The sequence below is a fragment of the Oncorhynchus mykiss genome, chromosome 4 (genome assembly GCF_057628025.1).
Source record: "Oncorhynchus mykiss isolate SJ-2025 chromosome 4, ASM5762802v1, whole genome shotgun sequence".
Classification (NCBI taxonomy): domain Eukaryota; kingdom Metazoa; phylum Chordata; class Actinopteri; order Salmoniformes; family Salmonidae; genus Oncorhynchus; species Oncorhynchus mykiss.
This window is the reverse complement of record NC_143025.1, coordinates 1140967-1164806: the sequence shown is the minus strand read 5'-3', so window position 1 is coordinate 1164806 and position 23840 is coordinate 1140967. Positions and strand designations below refer to the sequence as shown.

At 48.3% G+C, this 23840-nt stretch overlaps 1 protein-coding gene across 3 annotated transcripts in view; it reads right to left on the bottom strand.

Moving 5' to 3' along the window:
• The window catches only part of man2c1 (mannosidase, alpha, class 2C, member 1), a 50542-nt gene extending 27811 nt beyond the window's left edge, over positions 1 to 22731 (bottom strand). For 2 of the 3 annotated variants that reach the window (XM_090230812.1, XM_090230813.1), the window contains exons 1-12: positions 22473 to 22731; positions 22053 to 22178; positions 21604 to 21727; positions 19669 to 19739; positions 18451 to 18628; positions 17946 to 18135; positions 12804 to 12910; positions 11694 to 11804; positions 8436 to 8528; positions 8219 to 8335; positions 7494 to 7589; positions 7101 to 7246 (exon numbers count right to left, since the gene is read on the bottom strand). In XM_090230812.1, the coding sequence (XP_090086938.1) occupies positions 7101 to 7246; positions 7494 to 7589; positions 8219 to 8335; positions 8436 to 8528; positions 11694 to 11804; positions 12804 to 12910; positions 17946 to 18135; positions 18451 to 18628; positions 19669 to 19739; positions 21604 to 21727; positions 22053 to 22178; positions 22473 to 22573 (1460 nt within the window). In that variant the 5' untranslated portion in view covers positions 22574 to 22731. The remainder of the gene's footprint in view (positions 1 to 7100; positions 7247 to 7493; positions 7590 to 8218; positions 8336 to 8435; positions 8529 to 11693; positions 11805 to 12803; positions 12911 to 17945; positions 18136 to 18450; positions 18629 to 19668; positions 19740 to 21603; positions 21728 to 22052; positions 22179 to 22472) is intronic. The other variant, XM_090230815.1, reaches the window with a different exon arrangement.
• Between the last annotated feature and the right edge of the window lie 1109 nt (positions 22732 to 23840).

Genomic DNA, 23840 nt, shown 5'->3' with positions numbered 1-23840 from the left:
CCTGTATATAGCCTCATTACTAACCGGTACCCCCCTGTATATAGCCTCATTATTAACCTGTACCCCTGTATATAGCCTCATTACTAACCTGTACCCCTGTATATAGCCTCATTACTAACCTGTACCCCCTGTATATAGCCTCATTATTAAACTGTACCCCTGTATATAGCCTCATTACTAACCTGTACCCCTGTATATAGCCTCATTACTAACCTGTACCCCCTGTATATAGCCTCATTACTAACCTGTACCCCCTGTATATAGCCTCATTATTAACCTGTACCCCCTGTATATAGCCTCATTAACCTGTACCCCCTGTATATAGCCTCATTATAAACCTGTACCCCCTGTATATAGCCTCATTATTAACCTGTACCCCTGTATATAGCCTCATTACTAACCTGTACCCCGTACATTGACACTGTACCGGTACCCCCTGTATATAGCCTCATTACTAACCTGTACCCCTGTATATAGCCTCATTACTAACCTGTACCCCGTACAATGACACTGTACCGGTACCCCCTGTATATAGCCTCATTACTAACCTGTACCCTGCACATTGACTTGTTACTGGTACCCCTGTATATAGCCTCATTACTAACCTGTACCCCCTGTAAATAGCCTCGTTACTAACCTGTACCCCCTGTATATAGCCTCGTTACTAACCTGTACCCCCTGTATATAGCCTCATTACTAACCTGTACCCCCTGTATATAGCCTCATTATTAACCTGTACCCCCTGTATATAGCCTCATTAACCTGTACCCCCTGTATATAGCCTCATTATAAACCTGTACCCCCTGTATATAGCCTCATTATTAACCTGTACCCCTGTATATAGCCTCATTACTAACCTGTACCCCGTACATTGACACTGTACCGGTACCCCCTGTATATAGCCTCATTACTAACCTGTACCCCTGTATATAGCCTCATTACTAACCTGTACCCCGTACAATGACACTGTACCGGTACCCCCTGTATATAGCCTCATTACTAACCTGTACCCTGCACATTGACTTGTTACTGGTACCCCTGTATATAGCCTCATTACTAACCTGTACCCCCTGTAAATAGCCTCGTTACTAACCTGTACCCCCTGTATATAGCCTCGTTACTAACCTGTACCCCCTGTATATAGCCTCGTTACTAACCTGTACCCCCTGTATATAGCCTCCTTACTAACCTGTACAACCTGTATATAGCCTCCTTACTAACCTGTACCCCCTGTATATAGCCTCATTACTAACCTGTACCGACTGTATATAACCTCCTTACTAACCTGTACCCCCTGTATATAGCCTCCTTACTAACCTGTACCCCCTGTATATAGCCTCATTACTAACCTGTACCCCCTGTATATTGTCTCATTACTAACCTGTACCCCCTGTATATAGCCTCATTACTAACCGGTACCCCTGTAAATAGTCTCATTAGTAACCGGTACCCCCTGTATATAGCCTCATTACTAACCGGTACCCCCTGTATATAGCCTCATTACTAACCGGTACCCCCTGTATATAGCCTCCACATTGACTCTGTACCGGTACCCCCTGTATATAGCCTCCACATTGACTCTGTACCGTAATACCCTGTATATAGCCTCATTATTAACCTGTTCCCGTATATAGCCTCATTACTAACCTGTACCCCGTACATTGACACTGTACCGGTACCCCCTGTATATAGCCTCATTACTAACCTGTACCCTGCACATTGACTTGTTACTGGTACCCCCTGTATATAGCCTCATTACTAACCTGTACCCCCTGTATATAGCCTCATTACTAACCTGTACCCCGTACATTGACACTGTACCGGTACCCCCTGTATATAGCCTCATTACTAACCTGTACCCTGCACATTGACTTGTTACTGGTACCCCCTGTATATAGCCTCATTACTAACCTGTACCCCCTGTAAATAGCCTCGTTACTAACCTGTACCCCTGTATATAGCCTCATTACTAACCTGTACCCCCTGTATATAGCCTCGTTACTAACCTGTACCCCCTGTAAATAGCCTCGTTACTAACCTGTACCCCTGTATATAGCCTCATTACTAACCTGTACCCCTGTATATAGCCTCATTACTAACCGGTACCCCCTGTAAATAGTCTCATTACTAACCGGTAGTAACTTCCGGCGCCGACAGAGATGGCCGCCTCGCTTCGCGTTCCTAGGAAACTATGCAGTTTTTTGTTTTTTTACGTGTTATTTCTTACATTAGTACCCCAGGTCATCTTAGGTTTCATTACATACAGTCGAGAAGAACTACTGAATATAAGATCAGCGTCAACTCACCATCAGTACGACCAAGAATATGTTTTTCGCGAAGCGGATCCTGTGTTCTGCCTTACAAACAGGACAACGGAGTGGATCCTATGCAGCGACCCAAAAAAACGACTCCGAAAGAGAGGGAAGCGAGGCGGTCTTCTGGTCAGACTCCGGAGACGGGCACACCGTGCACCACTCCCTAGCATTCTTCTTGCCAATGTCCAGTCTCTTGACAACAAGGTTGATGAAATCCGAGCAAGGGTAGCATTCCAGAGGGACATCAGAGACTGTAACGTCCTTTGCTTCACTGAAACATGGCTCACTGGAGAGACTCTATCCGAAGCGGTGCAGCCAACGGGTTTCTCCACGCATCGCGCTGACAGAAACAAACATCTTTCTGGTAAGAAGAGGGGCGGGGGCGTATGCCTCATGGCCAACGTGACATGGTGTGATGAAAGAAACATACAGGAACTCAAATCCTTCTGTTCACCTGATTTAGAATTCCTCACAATCAAATGTAGACCGCATTATCTACCAAGAGAATTCTCTTCGATTATAATCACAGCCGTATATATCCCCCCCCAAGCAGACACATCGATGGCTCTGAACGAACTTTATTTAACTCTCTGCAAACTGGAAACGATTTATCCGGAGGCTGCATTCATTGTAGCTGGGGATTTTAACAAGGCTAATCTGAAAACAAGACTCCCTAAATTTTATCAGCATATCGATTGCGCAACCAGGGGTGGAAAGACCTTGGATCATTGTTACTCTAACTTCCGCGACGCATATAAGGCCCTGCCCCGCCCCCCTTTCGGAAAAGCTGACCACGACTCCATTTTGTTGATCCCTGCCTACAGACAGAAACTAAAACAAGAGGCTCCCACGCTGAGGTCTGTCCAACGCTGGTCCGACCAAGCTGACTCCACACTCCAAGACTGCTTCCATCACGTGGACTGGGAGATGTTTCGTATTGCGTCAGATAACAACATTGACGAATACGCTGATTCGGTGTGCGAGTTCATTAGAACGTGCGTTGAAGATGTCGTTCCCATAGCAACGATTAAAACATTCCCTAACCAGAAACCGTGGATTGATGGCAGCATTCGTGTGAAACTGAAAGCGCGAACCACTGCTTTTAATCAGGGCAAGGTGTCTGGTCACATGACCGAATACAAACAGTGCAGCTATTCCCTCCGCAAGGCTATCAAACAAGCTAAGCGCCAGTACAGAGACAAAGTAGAATCTCAATTCAACGGCTCAGACACAAGAGGCATGTGGCAGGGTCTACAGTCAATCACGGACTACAGGAAGAAATCCAGCCCAGTCACGGACCAGGATGTCTTGCTCCCAGGCAGACTAAATAACTTTTTTGCCCGCTTTGAGGACAATACAGTGCCACTGACATGGCCTGAAACGAAAACATGCGGTCTCTCCTTCACTGCAGCCGAGGTGAGTAAGACATTTAAACGTGTTAACCCTCGCAAGGCTGCAGGCCCAGACGGCATCCCCAGCCGCGCCCTCAGAGCATGCGCAGACCAGCTGGCCGGTGTGTTTACGGACATATTCAATCAATCCCTATACCAGTCTGCTGTTCCCACATGCTTCAAGAGGGCCACCATTGTTCCTGTTCCCAAGAAAGCTAAGGTAACTGAGCTAAACGACTACCGCCCCGTAGCACTCACATCCGTCATCATGAAGTGATTTGAGAGACTAGTCAAGGACCATATCACCTCCACCCTACCTGACACCCTAGACCCACTCCAATTTGCTTACCGCCCAAATAGGTCCACAGACGATGCAATCTCAACCACACTGCACACTGCCCTAACCCATCTGGACAAGAGGAATACCTATGTGAGAATGCTGTTCATCGACTACAGCTCGGCATTCAACACCATAGTACCCTCCAAGCTTGTCATCAAGCTCGAGACCCTGGGTCTCGACCCCGCCCTGTGCAACTGGGTACTGGACTTCCTGACGGGCCGCCCCCAGGTGGTGAGGGTAGGCAACAACATCTCCTCCCCGCTGATCCTCAACACTGGGGCCCCACAAGGGTGCGTTCTGAGCCCTCTCCTGTACTCCCTGTTCACCCACGACTGCGTGGCCACGCACGCCTCCAACTCAATCATCAAGTTTGCGGATGACACAACAGTGGTAGGCTTGATTACCAACAACGACGAGACGGCCTACAGGGAGGAGGTGAGGGCCCTCGGAGTGTGGTGTCAGGAAAATAACCTCACACTCAACGTCAACAAAACTAAGGAGATGATTGTGGACTTCAGGAAACAGCAGAGGGAACACCCCCCTATCCACATCGATGGAACAGTAGTGGAGAGGGTAGCAAGTTTTAAGTTCCTCGGCATACACATCACAGACAAACTGAATTGGTCCACTCACACAGACAGCATCGTGAAGAAGGCGCAGCAGCGCCTCTTCAACCTCAGGAGGCTGAAGAAATTTGGCTTGTCACCAAAAGCACTCACTAACTTCTACAGATGCACAATCGAGAGCATCCTGGCGGGCTGTATCACCGCCTGGTATGGCAACTGCTCCGCCCTCAACCGTAAGGCTCTCCAGAGGGTAGTGAGGTCTGCACAACGCATCACCGGGGGCAAACTACCTGCCCTCCAGGACACCTACACCACCCGATGCCACAGGAAGGCCATAAAGATCATCAAGGACATCAACCACCCGAGCCACTGCCTGTTCACCCCGCTATCATCCAGAAGGCGAGGTCAGTACAGGTGCATCAAAGCTGGGACCGAGAGACTGAAAAACAGCTTCTATCTCAAGGCCATCAGACTGTTAAACAGCCACCACTAACACTGAGTGGCTGCTGCCAACACACTGACTCAACTCCAGCCACTTTAATAATGGGAATTGATGGGAAATGATGTAAATATATCACTAGCCACTTTAAACAATGCTACCTTATATAATGTTACTTACCCTACATTATTCATCTCATATGCATACGTATATATTGTACTCTATATCATCGACTGTATCCTTATGTAATACATGTATCACTAGCCACTTTAAACTATGCCACTTTGTTTACATACTCATCTCATTTGTACATACTGTACTCGATACCATCTACTGTATCTTGCCTATGCTGCTCTGTACCATTACTCATTCATATATCCTTATGTACATATTCTTTATCCCCTTACACTGTGTACAAGACAGTAGTTTTGGAATTGTTAGTTAGATTACTTGTTATTACTGCATTGTCGGAACTAGAAGCACAAGCATTTCGCTACACTCGCATTAACATCTGCTAACCATGTGTATGTGACAAATAAAATTTGATTTGATTTGATTTCCCCCTGTATATAGCCTCATTACTAACCGGTACCCCCTGTATATGGACTCATTACTAACCGGTACCCCCTGTATATAGACTCATTACTAACCGGTACCCCCTGTATATAGACTCATTACTAACCGGTACCCCCTGTATATAGCCTCCACATTGACTCTGTACCGTAATACCCTGTATATAGCCTCATTCCTAACCGGTACCCCTGTATATAGCCTCCTTACTAACCGGTACCATCTGTATATAGTCTCATTACTAACCTGTACCCCCTTGTATATAGCCTCATTACTAACCTGTACCCCCCCTGTATATAGCCTCCACATTGACTCTGTACCGGTACCCCCTGTATATAGCCTCCACATTGACTCTGTACCGGTACCCCCTGTATATAGCCTCCACATTGACTCTGTACCGGTACCCCCCCTGTATATAGCCTCCACATTGACTCTGTACCGGTACCCCCTGTATATAGTCTCCACATTGACTCTGTACCGGTACCCCCTGTATATAGCCTCCACATTGACTCTGTACCGGTACACCCTGTATATAGTCTCCACATTGACTCTGTACCGGTACACCCTGTATATAGTCTCCACATTGACTCTGTACCGGTACCCCCTGTATATAGCCTCCACATTGATTCAGTACCGGTACCCCCTGTATATAGCCTCCACATTGACTCTGTACCGGTACCCCCTGTATATAGCCTCCACATTGACTCTGTACCGTAACACCCTGTATATAGCCTTCACATTGACTCAGTACCGGTACCCCCTGTATATAGCCTCCACATTGACTCAGTACCGGTACCCCCTGTATATAGCCTCCACATTGACTCTGTACCGTAACACCCTGTATATAGCCTCCACATTGACTCTGTACCGGTACCCCCTGTATATAGCCTCCACATTGACTCTGTACCGGTACCCCCTGTATATAGCCTCCACATTGACTCTGTACCGGTACCCCCTGTATATAGCCTCCACATTGACTCGGTACCGGTACCCCCTGTATATAGCCTCCACATTGACTCTGTACCGTAACACCCTGTATATAGCCTCCACACTGACTCTGTACCGGTACCCCCTGTATATAGCCTAATTACTAACCCTAACCCTGTATATAGCCTCCACATTGTTATTTTACTGCTGCTCGTTAATAACTTATTATTATTATTTGTATATATTTTTGGTTTAAAATTATATATTTTTTAACTGCATTGTTGGTTAAGGGCTGGTAAGTCAGCCTGTTGTATTCGGCACGTGACTAATAACATTAGATTTAATTTGAACCCACATCAGAGAGAAATCCCTCTGAGCGGGAAAATAAATACAACACTCTTCGTGACTGTATTTCTGATGTCTAGACCAGGGGGCAGCTGGTTCTATTTTAATGGTGGCTGTTGAGTCACGGTGGGTGTGTCGACCATGTATGGTGTGTGTGATTAATATCCTGTGTGTGTGTGTGTGTGTTACGATGTGAGTGGTCCTGACCGAGGCAGTCCGTCTGTGTCCTGGACCCTGTCCAACCTGTCCAACATCAGCTGGGTGGGCCCTCCTCCTCCGTCTCCAAAACCAAACAGTGCTGCGCTGTGATTGGCTCGTCCTTTGTCCTTGTTGTTCTTCACAGTGTTGACCAGCTGAGGAGGAATGAGGAGGGGCTTCAGTACCCGGACCTAGTGCTCCTGTAAGGGTCCGTTTACTAGACCTAGTGCTCCTGTAAGGGTCCGTTTACCAGACCTAGTGCTCCTGTAAGGGTCTGTTTACCAGACCTAGTGCTCCTGTACCAGACCTAGTGCTTCTGTACCAGACCTAGTGCTCCTGTACCAGACCTAGTGCTCCTGTAAGGGTCTGTAGGGGGGATAGGGGGTAGGGGTTGATACTCACATCCTCCACCTTCCCCTTCATCTCATAGGAGTTCCCTGGGGGAAAGTGTGTCAGAACCTGAGAACCATCCAGACCCTCCCAGAAGAACGTGTTGTGCTGCAGGGAGAGAGAGAGGGGGGACAGAGAGAGAGAAGGGTTCATTTAAAGCAGTGTTAACTAATGGTTACAAGGTAACACTCACAGGGAGAGAGAGAGGGAAGGACAGAGAGAGAGAGAGGGGGGAAAGGGGGAGAGAGGGTGAGCAAGAGAGAGAGAGAGAGGAGGACAGAGAGAGAGAGGGGGGAAAGGGGGAGAGAGGGAGAGCAAGAGAGAGAGAGAGAGAGAGGGGGGAAGACAGAGAGAGAGGGGGGAGGGGGAGAGAGGGAGAGCAAGAGAGAGAGAGAGAGAGAGAGAGAGAGAGGGAGATCAAAAGAGAGAGGAGAGAGGAGGAGAGGAGAGAGAGGGAGAGAGAGAGAGAGGGAGAGAGAGAGAGGGGGAAAGGGGGAGAGAGGGAGTGCAAGATAGAGAGGAGAGAGAGAGGGGGGAAAGGGGGAGAGCGGGAGAGCAAGAGAGAGGAGGAGAGAGAGAGAGAGGGGAGGACAGAGAGAGAGAGAGGGGGGGAAGGGGGAGAGAGGGAGAGCAAGAGAGAGGGGGAGAGCAAGAGAGAGAGAGGGGAGGAGAGAGAGAGGAGGAGAGAGAGGAGAGAGGAGGAGAGAGAGAGGAGGAGAGAGAGACAGAGAACTCACAGGGAAGGTGTTAACGAGGTTCCAGCTGAGTTTCTGCGTCAGGAATCGTGTGATGCCTGAACCCTGCATCAACTGGGGGAGCTGGGCTGAGTAGCCGAACGTATCGGGCAACCAGAACTAGACAGGTAAACAGAGCACCTTAGAGACACGTTATCATACATCCCACCTGATAGGAATGTGATGTATGGAGGTACACATGTCTGGTGTAATGTTCTACCTCTTTGCAGTAGTTTCCAAACTCTTGCTTGAAGAATCGCTGTCCCTCCAGGAACTGCCTGACCATGGACTCACCTGACGGCAGGTTTCCATCCTGATACATACAGACAGAGATAATAACTTCAAATCTTAATATGACTTCATCAAGGTTAACGAGTTACTAACAATTTTAATGCTTTTAATTTATTTTACGCCATTAATGCATTTTCTTAGTTTGACCCCCTGAACCATCCATAGTTGAAATTCAAGCCCCGGCAGCCGATGCTTTGACAACCACTTGCTATTTTTCCTATTTTGTTGCCTTACAACCTGGAATTAAAATAGATTTCTGGGGGGGTGTATCATTTGATTTACACAACATGCCTACCACTTTGAAGATGCAAAATATTTTTGAATTGGAAACAAACAGGAAATAAGACAAAAAAACTGAAAGCTTTAGCGTGCATAACTATTCACCTCCCCAAAGTCAATACTTTGTAGAGTCACCCTTCTGCAGTAATTACAACTGCAAGCCTCTTGGGGTATGTCTCTATAAGCTTGGCACATCTAGCCACTGGGAGTTTTGCCCATTCAAGGCAAAAAAACTGCTCAATTTTCTTTGAGCAGTGGAAATATATATGACAGATCATGTGACAGATCATGTGACACTTAAATAAACTCTGTGTTCAATCTAACTAATTATGTGACTTCTGAAGGTAATTGGTTGCACCAGATCTTATTTAGGGGCTTCAAAGCAAAGGGGGTGAATACATACAGTTCAAGTCAGTTTTTTATGGAATGTGAAATGTAATATTAGAGAGAATGATTTATTTCAGCTTTTATTTCTTTCATCACATTCCCAGTGGGTCAGAAGTTTACATACACTCAATTAATATTTGGTAGCATTGCCTTATATTGTTTAATTTGGGTCAAACGTTTTAGGTAGCCTTCCACAAGCTTCCCACAATAAGTTGGATGAATTTTGGCCCATTCCTCATGACAGAGCTGTGTAACTGAGTCAGGTTTGTAGGCCTCCTTGCTAGCACACGCTTTTTCAGTTCTGCCCACACATTTTCTATAGGATTGAGGTCAGGGCTTTGTGATGGCCACTCCAATACCTTGACTTTGTTGTCCTTAAGCCATTTCGCCACAACTTTGGAAGTATGCTTGGGGTCATTGTTCATTTGGAAGACCCATTTGCGACCAAGCTTTAACTCACTGACTGATGTCTTGAGATGTTGCTTCCATATATCCACAACATTTTCCTGCCTCATGATGCCATCAATTTTGTGAAGTGCACCAGTCCCTCCTGCAGTAAAGCACCCCCACAACATGATGCTGCCACCCCCGTGCTTCACAGATGGTGTTCTTCGGCTTGCAAGCCTTCCCCCTTTTTCCTCTAAACATAACGATGGTCATTATGGCCAAACAGTTCTATTTTTGTTTCATCAGACCAGAGGACATTTCTCCAAAAAGTATGATCTTTGTCCCCATGTGCAGTTGCAAACCATAGTCTGGATTTTTTTATGGCGGTTTAGGAGCAGTGGCTTCTTCCTTGCTGAGCGGCCTTTGAGGTTATGTCGATATAGGACTCGTTTTACTGTGGATATAGATTATTTTGTACCCGTTTCCTCCAGCATCTTCACAAGGTCCTTTGCTGTTGTTCTGGGATTGATTTGCACTTTTCACATCAAAGTAGGTTCATCTCTAGGAGACAGAACGCATCTCCTTCCTGAGCGGCATGACGGCTGCGTGGTCCCATGGTGTTTATACTTGCGTACTATTGTTTGTACAGATGAACGTGGTACCTTCAGGCATTTGGAAATTGCGCCCAAGGATGAAGCAGACTGGTGGAGGTCTACAATTTTTTTCTGAGGTCTTGGCTGATGTCTTGTTTTAAATTACAGTTTGCAACAAAATAGGAAACATGCCAAGGGGAATTAATACATCTGTAAGCTACTGTACTTGTATGGCCGAGTGATGAAACCACTTTACTAGCTTGCTACTTGTATGGCCGAGTGATGAAACCACTTTACTAGCTTGCTACTTGTATGGCCGAGTGATGAAACCACTTTACTAGCTTGCTACTTGTATGACTGAATGATGTACGCTAGTAAGAGCTTTTAAAACGGCAAATTCTATTTTAAAATCACTCTCAGATGGCTCTCTGGATAAAACCAAAGTTATTTGCATCTACAGCAAGGCTGAACAACAGGAAGTTGCAAATGAGCTAAAGAAGGAGTCACTTGCACAAGATGGAATTCCACTCTGGTGGGGAGAGAGAGAGAGAGAGAGGGGGGAGAGAGAGGGAGAGCGGAGAGAGAGAGAGAGAGAGAAAGGGGAGAGAGAGGGGGGAGAGAGAGGGGGGAGAGCGGAGAGAGAGAGACAGAGAGAGAGAGAGAGAGAGAGAGAGAGAGAGAGAGACAAATGAGAGAGAGAGAGAGAGCGAGAGGGGAGAGAGAGGGGGGAGAGAGAGAGAGAGAGGGAGGGGGGGAGAGAGAGAGAGAGGGAGAAAGAGAGGGTGAGAGAGAGAGAAAGAGAGGGTGAGAGTCTCTCACAATTGATTGAAGTGATTTTGAATTATCTTTCACAGAGACAGGTTTATGTTCTGTGGAATTCGTGACATTTCGGGACAGGTTTATACTCTGTGTTGTTTGTATCCATAGAGCCGGTTCTTTGTGTGTGTGAGAGAGAGAATTTATGAGGCAGAATTAGTTGGCCTACTTGTGTCACGCCCTGACCTTAGTTCCTTTTTTATGGCTCTGTTTTAGTTTGGTCAGGGTGTGAGTTGGGTTGGGCATTCTGTTGTTTTCTATGCGTTTGGCCTGGTATGGTTCCCAATCAGAGGCAGCTGCCTATCGTTGTCGCCGATTGAGAACCATTCTTAGGTACCCCCTGGTGTTTGTGGGTAGTTGTTTCCTGTTATATTAAATTACCGCGCTGCGTTTTGGTCTGATCTTTCCTGTTCCTCAGATGAAGAAGATCGTTACAACTTGGAGCATTAATAAGTTACAGAACTTTTGTATTTATTAACTTGTTTATGGTGAATATGACAGTAAAAACATTCTGATAAAGAATATTTTTGGTGTTTCAGTCCATTCATGCCTATTACATCAACATTGCTTTAAAAAAAAAAAAAATGGAAACATCAATTAATTGCGAATAACTACAGAATCTACTGTAATTAATCATAATGAATTATTTGAATCGTTTGACAGGCCTAGACTTTAATAAGGACTATATCTCAGATAGGATTTCTATGTATGGGTGCAGGTCTTACCATCTCCACCCAGGTGCCTCCTACCGGGATGAACTGTCCCTTCTGAACGAAGTGTTGGATCTGAGAGAACAGGCCTGGATACCAGCTCTTCACCCAGTCAAACTGCTGAGCCTGGAGAGAGGAGAGACCACTATTAACCCAGTCAAACTGCTGGGCCTGGAGAGAGGAGAGGAGAGACCACTATTAACCCAGTCAAACTGCTGGGCCTGGAGAGAGGAGAGGAGAGACCACTATTAACCCAGTCAAACTGCTGGGCCTGGAGAGAGGAGGAGAGACCACTATTAACCCAGTCAAACTGCTGAGCCTGGAGAGGAGAGACCACTATTAACCCAGTCAAACTGCTGAGCCTGGAGAGAGGAGAGACCACTATTAACCCAGTCAAACTGCTGGGCCTGGAGAGAGGAGGAGAGACCACTATTAACCCAGTCAAACTGCTGGGCCTGGAGAGAGGAGAGGAGAGACCACTATTAACCCAGTCAAACTGCTGGGCCTGGAGAGAGGAGAGGAGAGACCACTATTAACCCAGTCAAACTGCTGGGCCTGGAGAGAAGAGAGACCACTATTAACCCAGTCAAACTGCTGGGCCTGGAGAGAGGAGAGACCACTATTAACCCAGTCAAACTGCTGGGCCTGGAGAGAGGAGAGACCACTATTAACCCAGTCAAACTGCTGGGCCTGGAGAGAGGAGAGACCACTATTAACCCAGTCAAACTGCTGAGCCTGGAGAGAGTAGAGGAGAGACCACTATTAACCCAGTCAAACTGCTGGGCCTGGAGAGAGGAGAGGCCACTATTAACCCAGTCAAACTGCTGGGCCTGGAGAGAGGAGAGACCACTATTAACCCAGTCAAACTGCTGGGCCTGGAGAGAGGAGAGGAGAGACCACTATTAACCCAGTCAAACTGCTGGGCCTGGAGAGAGGAGAGACCACTATTAACCCAGTCAAACTGCTGGGCCTGGAGAGAGGAGAGACCACTATTAACCCAGTCAAACTGCTGGGCCTGGAGAGAGGAGAGACCACTATTAACCCAGTCAAACTGCTGAGCCTGGAGAGAGGAGAGACCACTATTAACCCAGTCAAACTGCTGAGTGTGTATTAAAGGTACAGTACCTGTGAACAGGTGAAGACCATGTGAGGGTTCTTCTCCATCAGTCTGATCACAGTCACCCAGCTCCTGGCACACTTCCTGATGGTCTCCTCATAGGGCCACAGCCAGGCTAGATAGAGACAGGGACGGAGCAGGATATTAATCAATCAATCACTTCCTGATGTGGAGCAGCAGAAGACAGTGGAGCAGCAGTAGACAGTGGAGCAGCAGAACACCACACACAGTGGAGCAGCAGAACAACACACACAGTGGAGCAGCGGTACATCACACACAGTGGAGCAGCGGTACATCACACACAGTGGAGCAGCGGTACATCACACACAGTGGAGCAGCAGGACACCACACACAGTGGAGCAGCAGAACACCACACACAGTGGAGCAGCAGGACACCACACACAGTGGAGCAGCAGGAAAACCACACACAGTGGAGCATCAGTAGACAGTGGAGCAGCAGTACACCACACACAGTGGAGCAGCAGAACACCACACACAGTGGAGCAGCAGAACACCACACACAGTGGAGCAGCAGGACACCACACACAGTGGAGCAGCAGGACACCACACACAATGGAGCATCAGTAGACAGTGGAGCAGCAGTACACCACACACAGTGGAGCAGCAGAACACCACACACAGTGGAGCAGCAGAACACCACACAGTGGAGCAGCAGGACACCACACACAGTGGAGCAGCGGTAGACAGTGGGGCAGCAGGACACCACACACAGTGGAGCAGCAGAAACCACGCACAGTGGAGCAGCAGAAAACCACGCACAGTGGAGCAGCAGGACACCACACACAGTGGGGCAGCAGAACACCACACACAGTGGAGCAGCAGAACACCACACACAGTGGAGCAGAAGTACACCACACACAGTGGAGCAGCAGGACACCACACACAGTGGAGCAGCAGGACACCACACACAGTGGGGCAGCAGAACACCACACACAGTGGAGCAGCAGGACACCACACACAGTGGAGCAGCAGGACACCACACACAGTGGGGCAGCAGAACACCACACACAGTGGAGCAGCAGAACACCACACACAGTGGAGCAGAAGTACACCACACACAGTGGAGCAGCAGAACACCACACACAGTGGAGCATCAGTAGACAGTGGAGCAGCAGTACACCACACACAGTGGAGCAGCAGAACACCACACACAGTGGAGCAGCAGTTCACAGGGCAGCAGCGGTAGACAGTGGAGCAGCAGAAGACAGTGGAGCAGCAGTAGACAGTGAAGCAGCAGTAGACAGTGAAGCAGCAGTAGACAGTGGAGCAGCAGTAGACAGTGGAGCAGCAGGACACCACACACAGTGGAGCAGCAGGACACCACACACAGTGGAGCAGCAGGACACCACACACAGTGGAGCAGAAGTACACCACACAGAGTGGAGCAGCAGAACACCACACACAGTGGAGCATCAGTAGACAGTGGAGCAGCAGTACACCACACACAGTGGAGCAGCAGTTCACAGGGCAGCAGCGGTAGACAGTGGAGCAGCAGAAGACAGTGGAGCAGCAGTAGACAGTGGAGCAGCAGTAGACAGTGGAGCAGCAGTAGACAGCGGAGCAGCGGTAGACAGCGGAGCAGCGGTAGACAGCGGAGTAGCGTGAGACAGTGGAGCAGCTGTAGACAGTGGAGCAGCGGTAGACAGTGGAGCAGCGGTAGACAGTGGAGCAGCAATAGACAGCGGAGCAGCAATAGACAGTGGAGCAGCAGTAGACAGTGGAGCAGCAATAGACAGTGGAGCAGCAGTATACAGTGGAGCAGCAGTAGACAGTGGAGCAGCGGTAGACAGTGGAGCAGCGGTAGACAGTGGCACAGCAGTACACCACACACAGTGGAGCAGCAGTAGACAGTGGAGCAGCAGTAGACAGCGGAGCAGCGGTAGACAGCGGAGCAGCAGTACACCACACACAGTGGAGCAGCAGTAGACAGTGGAGCAGCAATAGACAGTGGAGCAGCAGTAGACAGCGGAGCAGCGGTAGACAGTGGAGCAGCAGTAGACAGTGGAGCAGCAGTAGACAGTGGAGCAGCGGTAGACAGTGGAGCAGCGGTAGACAGCGGAGCAGCGGTAGACAGCGGAGCAGCGGTAGACAGTGGAGCAGCAGTAGACAGTGGAGCAGCAGTAGACAGTGGAGCAGCAGTAGACAGTGGAGCAGCAGGACACCACACACAGTGGAGCAGCAGGACACCACACACAGTGGAGCAGCAGGACACCACACACAGTGGAGCAGAAGTACACCACACACAGTGGAGCAGCAGAACACCACACACAGTGGAGCATCAGTAGACAGTGGAGCAGCAGTACACCACACACAGTGGAGCTGCAGTAAACAGGGCAGCAGCGGTAGACAGTGGAGCAGCAGAAGACAGTGGAGCAGCAGTAGACAGTGGAGCAGCAATAGACAGTGGAGCAGCAATAGACAGCGGAGCAGCGGTAGACAGCGGAGCAGCGGTAGACAGCGGAGTAGCGGGAGACAGTGGAGCAGCGGTAGACAGTGGAGCAGCGGTAGACAGTGGAGCAGCGGTAGACAGTGGAGCAGCGGTAGACAGTGGAGCAGCAATAGACAGCGGAGCAGCAATAGACAGTGGAGCAGCAGTAGACAGTGGAGCAGCAGTAGACAGTGGAGCAGCAGTAGACAGTGGAGCAGCGGTAGACAGTGGAGCAGCAGTACACCACACACAGTGGAGCAGCAGTAGACAGTGGAGCAGCAATAGACAGTGGAGCAGCAGTAGACAGCGGAGCAGCGGTAGACAGCGGAGCAGCAGTACACCACACACAGTGGAGCAGCAGTAGACAGTGGAGCAGCAGTAGACAGTGGAGCAGCAGTAGACAGCGGAGCAGCGGTAGACAGTGGAGCAGCAGTAGACAGTGGAGCAGCAGTAGACAGTGGAGCAGCGGTAGACAGTGGAGCAGCGGTAGACAGTGGAGCAGCGGTAGACAGTGGAGCAGCAATAGACAGTGGAGCAGCAGTAGACAGTGGAGCAGCAGTAGACAGTGGAGCAGCAGTAGACAGTGGAGCAGCGGTAGACAGTGGAGCAGCGGTAGACAGTGGAGCAGCAGTACACCACACACAGTGGAGCAGCAGTAGACAGTGGAGCAGCAGTAGACAGCGGAGCAGTGGTAGACAGTGGAGCAGCAGGAGACAGCGGAGCAGCGGTAGACAGTGGAGCAGCAGTAGACAGTGGAGCAGCAGTAGACAGTGGAGCAGCAGTAGACAGCGGAGCAGCGGTAGACAGCGGAGCAGCAGTAGACAGTGGAGCAGCAGTAGACAGTGGAGCAGCAGTAGACAGCGGAGCAGCGGTAGACAGCGGAGCAGCAGTACACCACACACAGTGGAGCAGCAGTAGACAGTGGAGCAGCAGTAGACAGTGGAGCAGCAGTAGACAGCGGAGCAGCGGTAGACAGTGGAGCAGCAGTAGACAGTGGAGCAGCAGTAGACAGTGGAGCAGCGGTAGACAGCGGAGCAGCGGTAGACAGTGGAGCAGCGGTAGACAGCGGAGCAGCGGTAGACAGTGGAGCAGCGGTAGACAGTGGAGCAGCAGTAGACAGTGGAGCAGCAGTAGACAGTGGAGCAGCAGTAGACAGTGGAGCAGCAGGACACCACACACAGTGGAGCAGCAGGACACCACACACAGTGGAGCAGCAGGACACCACACACAGTGGAGCAGAAGTACACCACACACAGTGGAGCAGCAGAACACCACACACAGTGGAGCATCAGTAGACAGTGGAGCAGCAGTACACCACACACAGTGGAGCTGCAGTTCACAGGGCAGCAGCGGTAGACAGTGGAGCAGCAGAAGACAGTGGAGCAGCAGTAGACAGTGGAGCAGCAATAGACAGTGGAGCAGCAATAGACAGCGGAGCAGCGGTAGACAGCGGAGCAGCGGTAGACAGCGGAGTAGCGGGAGACAGTGGAGCAGCGGTAGACAGTGGAGCAGCGGTAGACAGTGGAGCAGCGGTAGACAGTGGAGCAGCGGTAGACAGTGGAGCAGCAATAGACAGCGGAGCAGCAATAGACAGTGGAGCAGCAGTAGACAGTGGAGCAGCAGTAGACAGTGGAGCAGCAGTAGACAGTGGAGCAGCGGTAGACAGTGGAGCAGCAGTACACCACACACAGTGGAGCAGCAGTAGACAGTGGAGCAGCAGTAGACAGTGGAGCAGCAGTAGACAGCGGAGCAGCGGTAGACAGCGGAGCAGCAGTACACCACACACAGTGGAGCAGCAGTAGACAGTGGAGCAGCAGTAGACAGTGGAGCAGCAGTAGACAGCGGAGCAGCGGTAGACAGTGGAGCAGCAGTAGACAGTGGAGCAGCAGTAGACAGTGGAGCAGCGGTAGACAGTGGAGCAGCGGTAGACAGTGGAGCAGCGGTAGACAGTGGAGCAGCAATAGACAGTGGAGCAGCAGTAGACAGTGGAGCAGCAGTAGACAGTGGAGCAGCAGTAGACAGTGGAGCAGCGGTAGACAGTGGAGCAGCGGTAGACAGTGGAGCAGCAGTACACCACACACAGTGGAGCAGCAGTAGACAGTGGAGCAGCAGTAGACAGCGGAGCAGCGGTAGACAGTGGAGCAGCAGTAGACAGCGGAGCAGCGGTAGACAGTGGAGCAGCAGTAGACAGTGGAGCAGCAGTAGACAGTGGAGCAGCAGTAGACAGCGGAGCAGCGGTAGACAGCGGAGCAGCAGTAGACAGTGGAGCAGCAGTAGACAGTGGAGCAGCAGTACAGTGGAGCAGCGGTAGACAGCGGAGCAGCGGTAGACAGCGGAGCAGCGGTAGACAGCGGAGCAGCGGTAGACAGTGGAGCAGCGGTAGACAGCGGAGCAGCGGTAGACAGCGGAGCAGCGGTAGACAGTGGAGCAGCAGTAGACAGTGGAGCAGCGGTAGACAGTGGAGCAGCAGTAGACAGTGGAGCAGCAGTAGACAGTGGAGCAGCGGTAGACAGTGGAGCAACGGTAGACAGTGGAGCAGCGGTAGACAGTGGAGCAGCAGTAGACAGTGGAGCAGCAGTAGACAGTGGAGCAGCGGTAGACAGTGGAGCAGCAGTAGACAGTGGAGCATCATTACAGGAGAACTCAATACATGGACATAGACTAAACAAAATCAGTCATCTTGAAAGAGAGAGATGTTCACCTGAGTCAATGTGACAGTGTCCCATAGCATGGACAGTGTGCTGGCTCTCTCCATTCCTCTGGCTGAAGAACTTCTGAGCCAGACTCCGGGCCGCAGGAAATGAGCTGGGATTGGTCGGCTCACACAGGTTCACCATCTCATTGGCTGTGAACAGAGCCTGGTACCCACGCTGTTCCCCCTCACCCAGCAACTGAGAGGAGGCAGAAGAGAGAAGATCAACAGGCCAATGAGAAAGCAGGAACAGAACAGCAGACTAACTAAAGTTGACAGTTACACTTCATTCACAGTTAAATGTCACAATTCCATCTGCAGGTTCAGGTTTGGAGTCAATTCCATTTAGTTAGTTTACTACTCCTGGAATTGAACCCACCCTGCTCCAGACATGACCTCTTGACCTTCTACTCCTGGAATTGACCCCAGCCTGCTCCAGACATGACCTCTTGACCTACTTCACATCCCATTAGGTAGAACCTTGACATTATAGAATACTGATCTCTCAACATACCTTGACCATGTCTACCAGCATCTCCAAATCAGTCAGCAGCTCCCTGACGTCCGACTTAAACACCACAAGCTCAGCCTTCTGGACAGAGTACTTCCTGTCTGGGTCAGGTGCTGCAATCATGGATCCCTTTCCCGCTCCGAAAAGACTGTTACACGCCAGCTCGACATACAGGGAGATGCTAAAAGAGACAGAAGACAGACTACAGTTTACAACACAGAACTAGAACACACTGAGGCGATCCTGACTCGCTGCAAACAGACCGCTACGCGCCAACTCAATGTAGAGCAGCGCTGTCCCCGACTAAACAAACTTAGTCAACCGAGAGCCTCCTGTCCTTTCAACCAATCGATTGAAATGTTTAAACTTATATTTTTCCATATCTTGACACATCCTATGTGTTTTAATCAAATCAAATACATTCACTGAGCTATATTTTAAATTTAAGAGTCTTAAAAGTAGCCACCGTTTGCTGAACACAAAAGGATTTACATGGCAGAAAAATCCCTGAAGAGCGTCTGTTAAATGACTAAAATGTCAAATGTAAATTGAATTCACCCCAAACAGGATGTAGAACCCACTAACCTGTGTGGATCATCATCCTCCAGTCAGTCAGGACATAGAACCCACTAACCTGTGTGGATCATCATCCTCCAGACAGTCAGGACATAGAACCCACTAATCTGTGTGTCTCATCATCCTCCAGACAGTCAGGACATAGAACCCACTAACCTGTGTGGATCATCCTCCAGAAAGTCAGGATGTAGAACCCACTAATCTGTGTGGATCATCATCCTCCAGTCAGTCAGGATGTAGAACCCACTAACCTGTGTGTCTCATCCTCCAGAAAGTCAGGATGTAGAACCCACTAATCTGTGTGGATCATCATCCTCCAGTCAGTCAGGATGTAGAACCCACTAACCTGTGTGGATCATCATCCTCCAGACAGTCAGTCAGGATGTAGAACCCATTAATCTGTGTGGATCATCATCCTCCAGTCAGTCAGGATGTAGAACCCACTAACCTGTGTGTCTCATCCTCCAGAAAGTCAGGATGTAGAACCCACTAATCTGTGTGGATCATCATCCTTCAGACAGTCAGGATGTAGAACCCACTAACCTGTGTGGATCATCATCCTTCAGACAGTCAGGATGTAGAACCCACTAACCTGTGTGGATCATCATCCTCCAGACACTCAGTCAGGATGTAGAACCCACTAACCTGTGTGGCTCATCATCCTTCAGACACTCAGTCAAGACGTAGCTGGTCTTCTCCCCTTCTTTGGTCAACCCCTGTCAATCAAATAACAACATGAAGGTCAACCCCTGTCAATCATAAAACAACATCAAGGTCAACCCCTGTCAATCAAATAACAACATCAAGGTCAACCCCTGTCAATCATATAGCAACATCAAGGTCAACCCCTGCCAATCAAATGACAACATCAAGGTCAACCACTGAGAATGATGTGTTTGAACAACATGCAGTGAGGCTTGATTAGCGTACATAACATAGTTCACATATAACTAAAACAGATTGTTATTGTGACTTTGCCCCAAGGCAAGCTGAGAGGATGAGACTAGTCTGTTGAGGTACTGTAGTGGTATGGTGGATGAGGTACTGTAGTGGTATGGTGGATGAGGTACTGTAGTGTTATGGTGGATGAGGTACTGTAGTGGTATGGTGGTTGAGGTACTGTAGTGTTATGGTGGTTGAGGTGTGGTGGATGAGGTACTGTAGTGGTATGGTGGATGAGGTACTGTAGTGGTATGGTGGATGAGGTACAATAGTGTTATGGTGGTTGAGGTATGGTGGATGAAGTACTGTAGTGGTATGGTGGATGAGGTAATGTAGTGTTATGGTGGATGAGGTACTGTAGTGGTATGGTGGATGAGGTACTGTAGTGTTATGGTGGATGAGGTATGGTGGATGATCTACTGTAGTGTTATGGTGGATGAGGTACTGTAGTGTTATGGTGGTTGAGGTATGGTGGATGAAGTACTGTAGTGTTATGGTGGTTGAGGTATGGTGGATGAAGTACTGTAGTGTTATGGTGGTTGAGGTATGGTGGATGAGGTACTGTAGTGTTATGGTGGATGAGGTACTGTAGTGTTATGGTGGTTGAGGTATGGTGGATAAAGTACTGTAGTGGTATGGTGGATGAGGTACTGTAGTGTTATGGTGGATGAGGTATGGTGGATGAGGTACTGTAGTGGTATGGTGGTTGAGGTGTGGTGGATGAGGTACTGTAGTGGTATGGTGGTTGAGGTGTGGTGGATGAGGTACTGTAGTGTTATGGTGGTTGAGGTATGGTGGATGAGGTACTGTAGTGTTATGGTGGATGAGGTACTGTAGTGTTATGGTGGATGAGGTATGGTGGATGAGGTACTGTAGTGGTATGGTGGTTGAGGTGTGGTGGATGAGGTACTGTAGTGTTATGGTGGTTGAGGTATGGTGGATGAGGTACTGTAGTGTTATGGTGGTTGAGGTATGGTGGATGAGGTACTGTAGTGTTATGGTGGTTGAGGTATGGTGGATGAGGTACTGTAGTGTTATGGTGGATGAGGTACTGTAGTGTTATGGTGGATGAGGTATGGTGGATGAGGTACTGTAGTGGTATGGTGGTTGAGGTACTGTTGTGTTATGGTGGTTGAGGTGTGGTGGATGAGGTACTGTAGTGTTATGGTGGATGAGGTACTGTAGTGTTATGGTGGATGAGGTATGGTGGATGAGGTACTGTAGTGGTATGGTGGTTGAGGTGTGGTTGGATGAGGTACTGTAGTGTTATGGTGGTTGAGGTATGGTGGATGAGGTATGGTGGATGAGGTACTGTAGTGTTATGGTGGATGAGGTACTGTAGTGTTATGGTGGTTGAGGTATGGTGGATGAGGTACTGTAGTGTTATGGTGGTTGAGGTATGGTGGATGAGGTACTGTAGTGTTATGGTGGATGAGGTATGGTGGATGAGGTACTGTAGTGGTATGGTGGTTGAGGTACTGTAGTGTTATGGTGGTTGAGGTGTGGTGGATGAGGTACTGTAGTGGTATGGTGGATGAGGTACTGTAGTGTTATGGTGGTTGAGGAATGGTGGATGAGGTACTGTAGTGATATGGTGGATGAGGTAAGGCTCATGTGGGTGTGTATATAATGTTGAACCTGTACAGGTTGCTCATCCCTCCAGACCATGGCCTCTCCATCACTCTCCCAGCTCAGATGGACCTGCTTCCCTCTCCAGGAGTCTGGTATCCTCAGAGATACTTTAAACCAGCATGTCCACCATCTGTAATAAAACATTACTCATGCTAGTTTGTTGGTTCACTGGTTTGTTCGTTCTTTTGCACGCTCGTTCACCAACTCACTCCACTAATTCACTCACACTCACTCACTCACTCACTCACTAATTCACTCACTAATTCACTCACTCACTCACTCATTCATTAATTCATTCATTCACTCGTTCATTCATTCATTCATTCACTCGTTCATTCATTCATTCACTCGTTCATTCATTCATTCACTCGTTCATTCATTAATTCATTCACTCGTTCATGGTATTTAACCAAACATGGTGTTCGAAGAGAGCTACAAAATATTCCAGTCCTTACGTAGGTCCAAAGGTATCACCAACTTGATACGGCTCAAAGTTCTGTTTGACAGCCTCTAGGAAAGGGATCCGTTGCTGTGACAGAGACGAGGAGATGGACTCCAGGGGACAGGCGTCTCCATATAGTCTGGAAACGAGTCATGTTGTAAGAAACGTGTTTTTATAGGACTCAGATCGCCACATAAAGTGCTATCAGTGTCTCATAACCAGATCCAGAAGGGGGATTCATTACCCAGAAAACAATTGCTATTACAAGGAGCAGAGCAGTTTCTCTCTTCACCCGCGGAGAATTCAAACATTTTGCACAATAAATAGAACTTCCATCTGCCCAACAAAACATTGCTACTTAGCTGGGCATATTGAGTGGGTAATGGGCATGCATTTTATTGCACTTGACCGCTAGCTAAGAAATACAATTTACCTTCCCCTAAGGTTGCAGTCGGTGAAATAAATCTCAGATATGAATTTCTCAGCTCGTTCCAGAAGAGTCCGTCGGTTCTTCAGTACCGGTTGATGATACATCGTCAATAATATCTCTGGTCAATGTTCGGAGAATCAATAAATTATCCACTGTTTCGTGAAGTTTAGAGAAACAACAAGGAAGGGACCATGTGGACCCGGAAGTACAATATAAATACTATTGTCTTTGCGTTGATCAGCCGCTAGATGTCGCTGTTGTTAACATGTCACTAACGTTCTAGGCCGTATGATTAGCCCTCCACTACCATACTATTTAGGGGGTAAGTAATCTTACTGCATAGTGCACTAATACTTGTATGATATGAGTATGATATGAGAAAGAATATCAAATGTCAACATTTATTTAAACCAGAGGGTTTGAAAAACCATACATATTATTCATGTAAAATGAGACAACTAGCACAGAGAGACTGAGTACACCATTCCCATTACCTTAATGGTCCTTCCAAAACCAGAAGTGCCTATGTAGATGGTACATGTTATAATCTGTAGATGGTACATGTTATAATCTGTAGATGGTACATGTTATAATCTGTAGATGGTACATGTTATAATCTGTAGTTGGTACATGTTATAATCTGTAGATGGTACATACCCAATACATTATCAATGCATATTGGCTATACTCAGTAGGCTATAGACCCAATACATTATCCCTGCATATTGGCTATACTCAGTAGGCTATAGACCCAATACATTATCCCTGCATATTGGCTATACTCAGTAGGCTATAGACCCAATACATTATCCCTGCATATTGGCTATACTCAGTAGGCTATAGACCCAATACATTATCACTGCATATTGGCTATACTCAGTAGGCTATAGACCCAATACATTATCCCTGCATATTGGCTATACTCAGTAGGCTATAGACCCAATACATTATCACTGCATATTGGCTATACTCAGTAGGCTATAGGCCCAATACATTATCACTGCATATTTGCTATACTCAGTAGGTTATAGGCCCAATACATTATCAATGCATATTGGCTATACTCAGTAGGCTATAGACCCAATACATTATCCCTGCATATAGGCTATACCCAATACATTATCCCTGCATATTGGCTATCCTCAGTAGGCTATAGGCCCAATACATTATCACTGCATATTGGCTATACTCAGTAGGTTATAGGCCCAATACATTATCACTACATATTGGCTACACTCAGTAGGTTGTAGACCCAATACATTACATTATTACTGCATATTGGCTATACTCAGTAGGCTATAGACCCAATACATTATCACTGCATATTGGCTATACCCAATACATTATCCCTGCATATTGGCTAAACTCAGT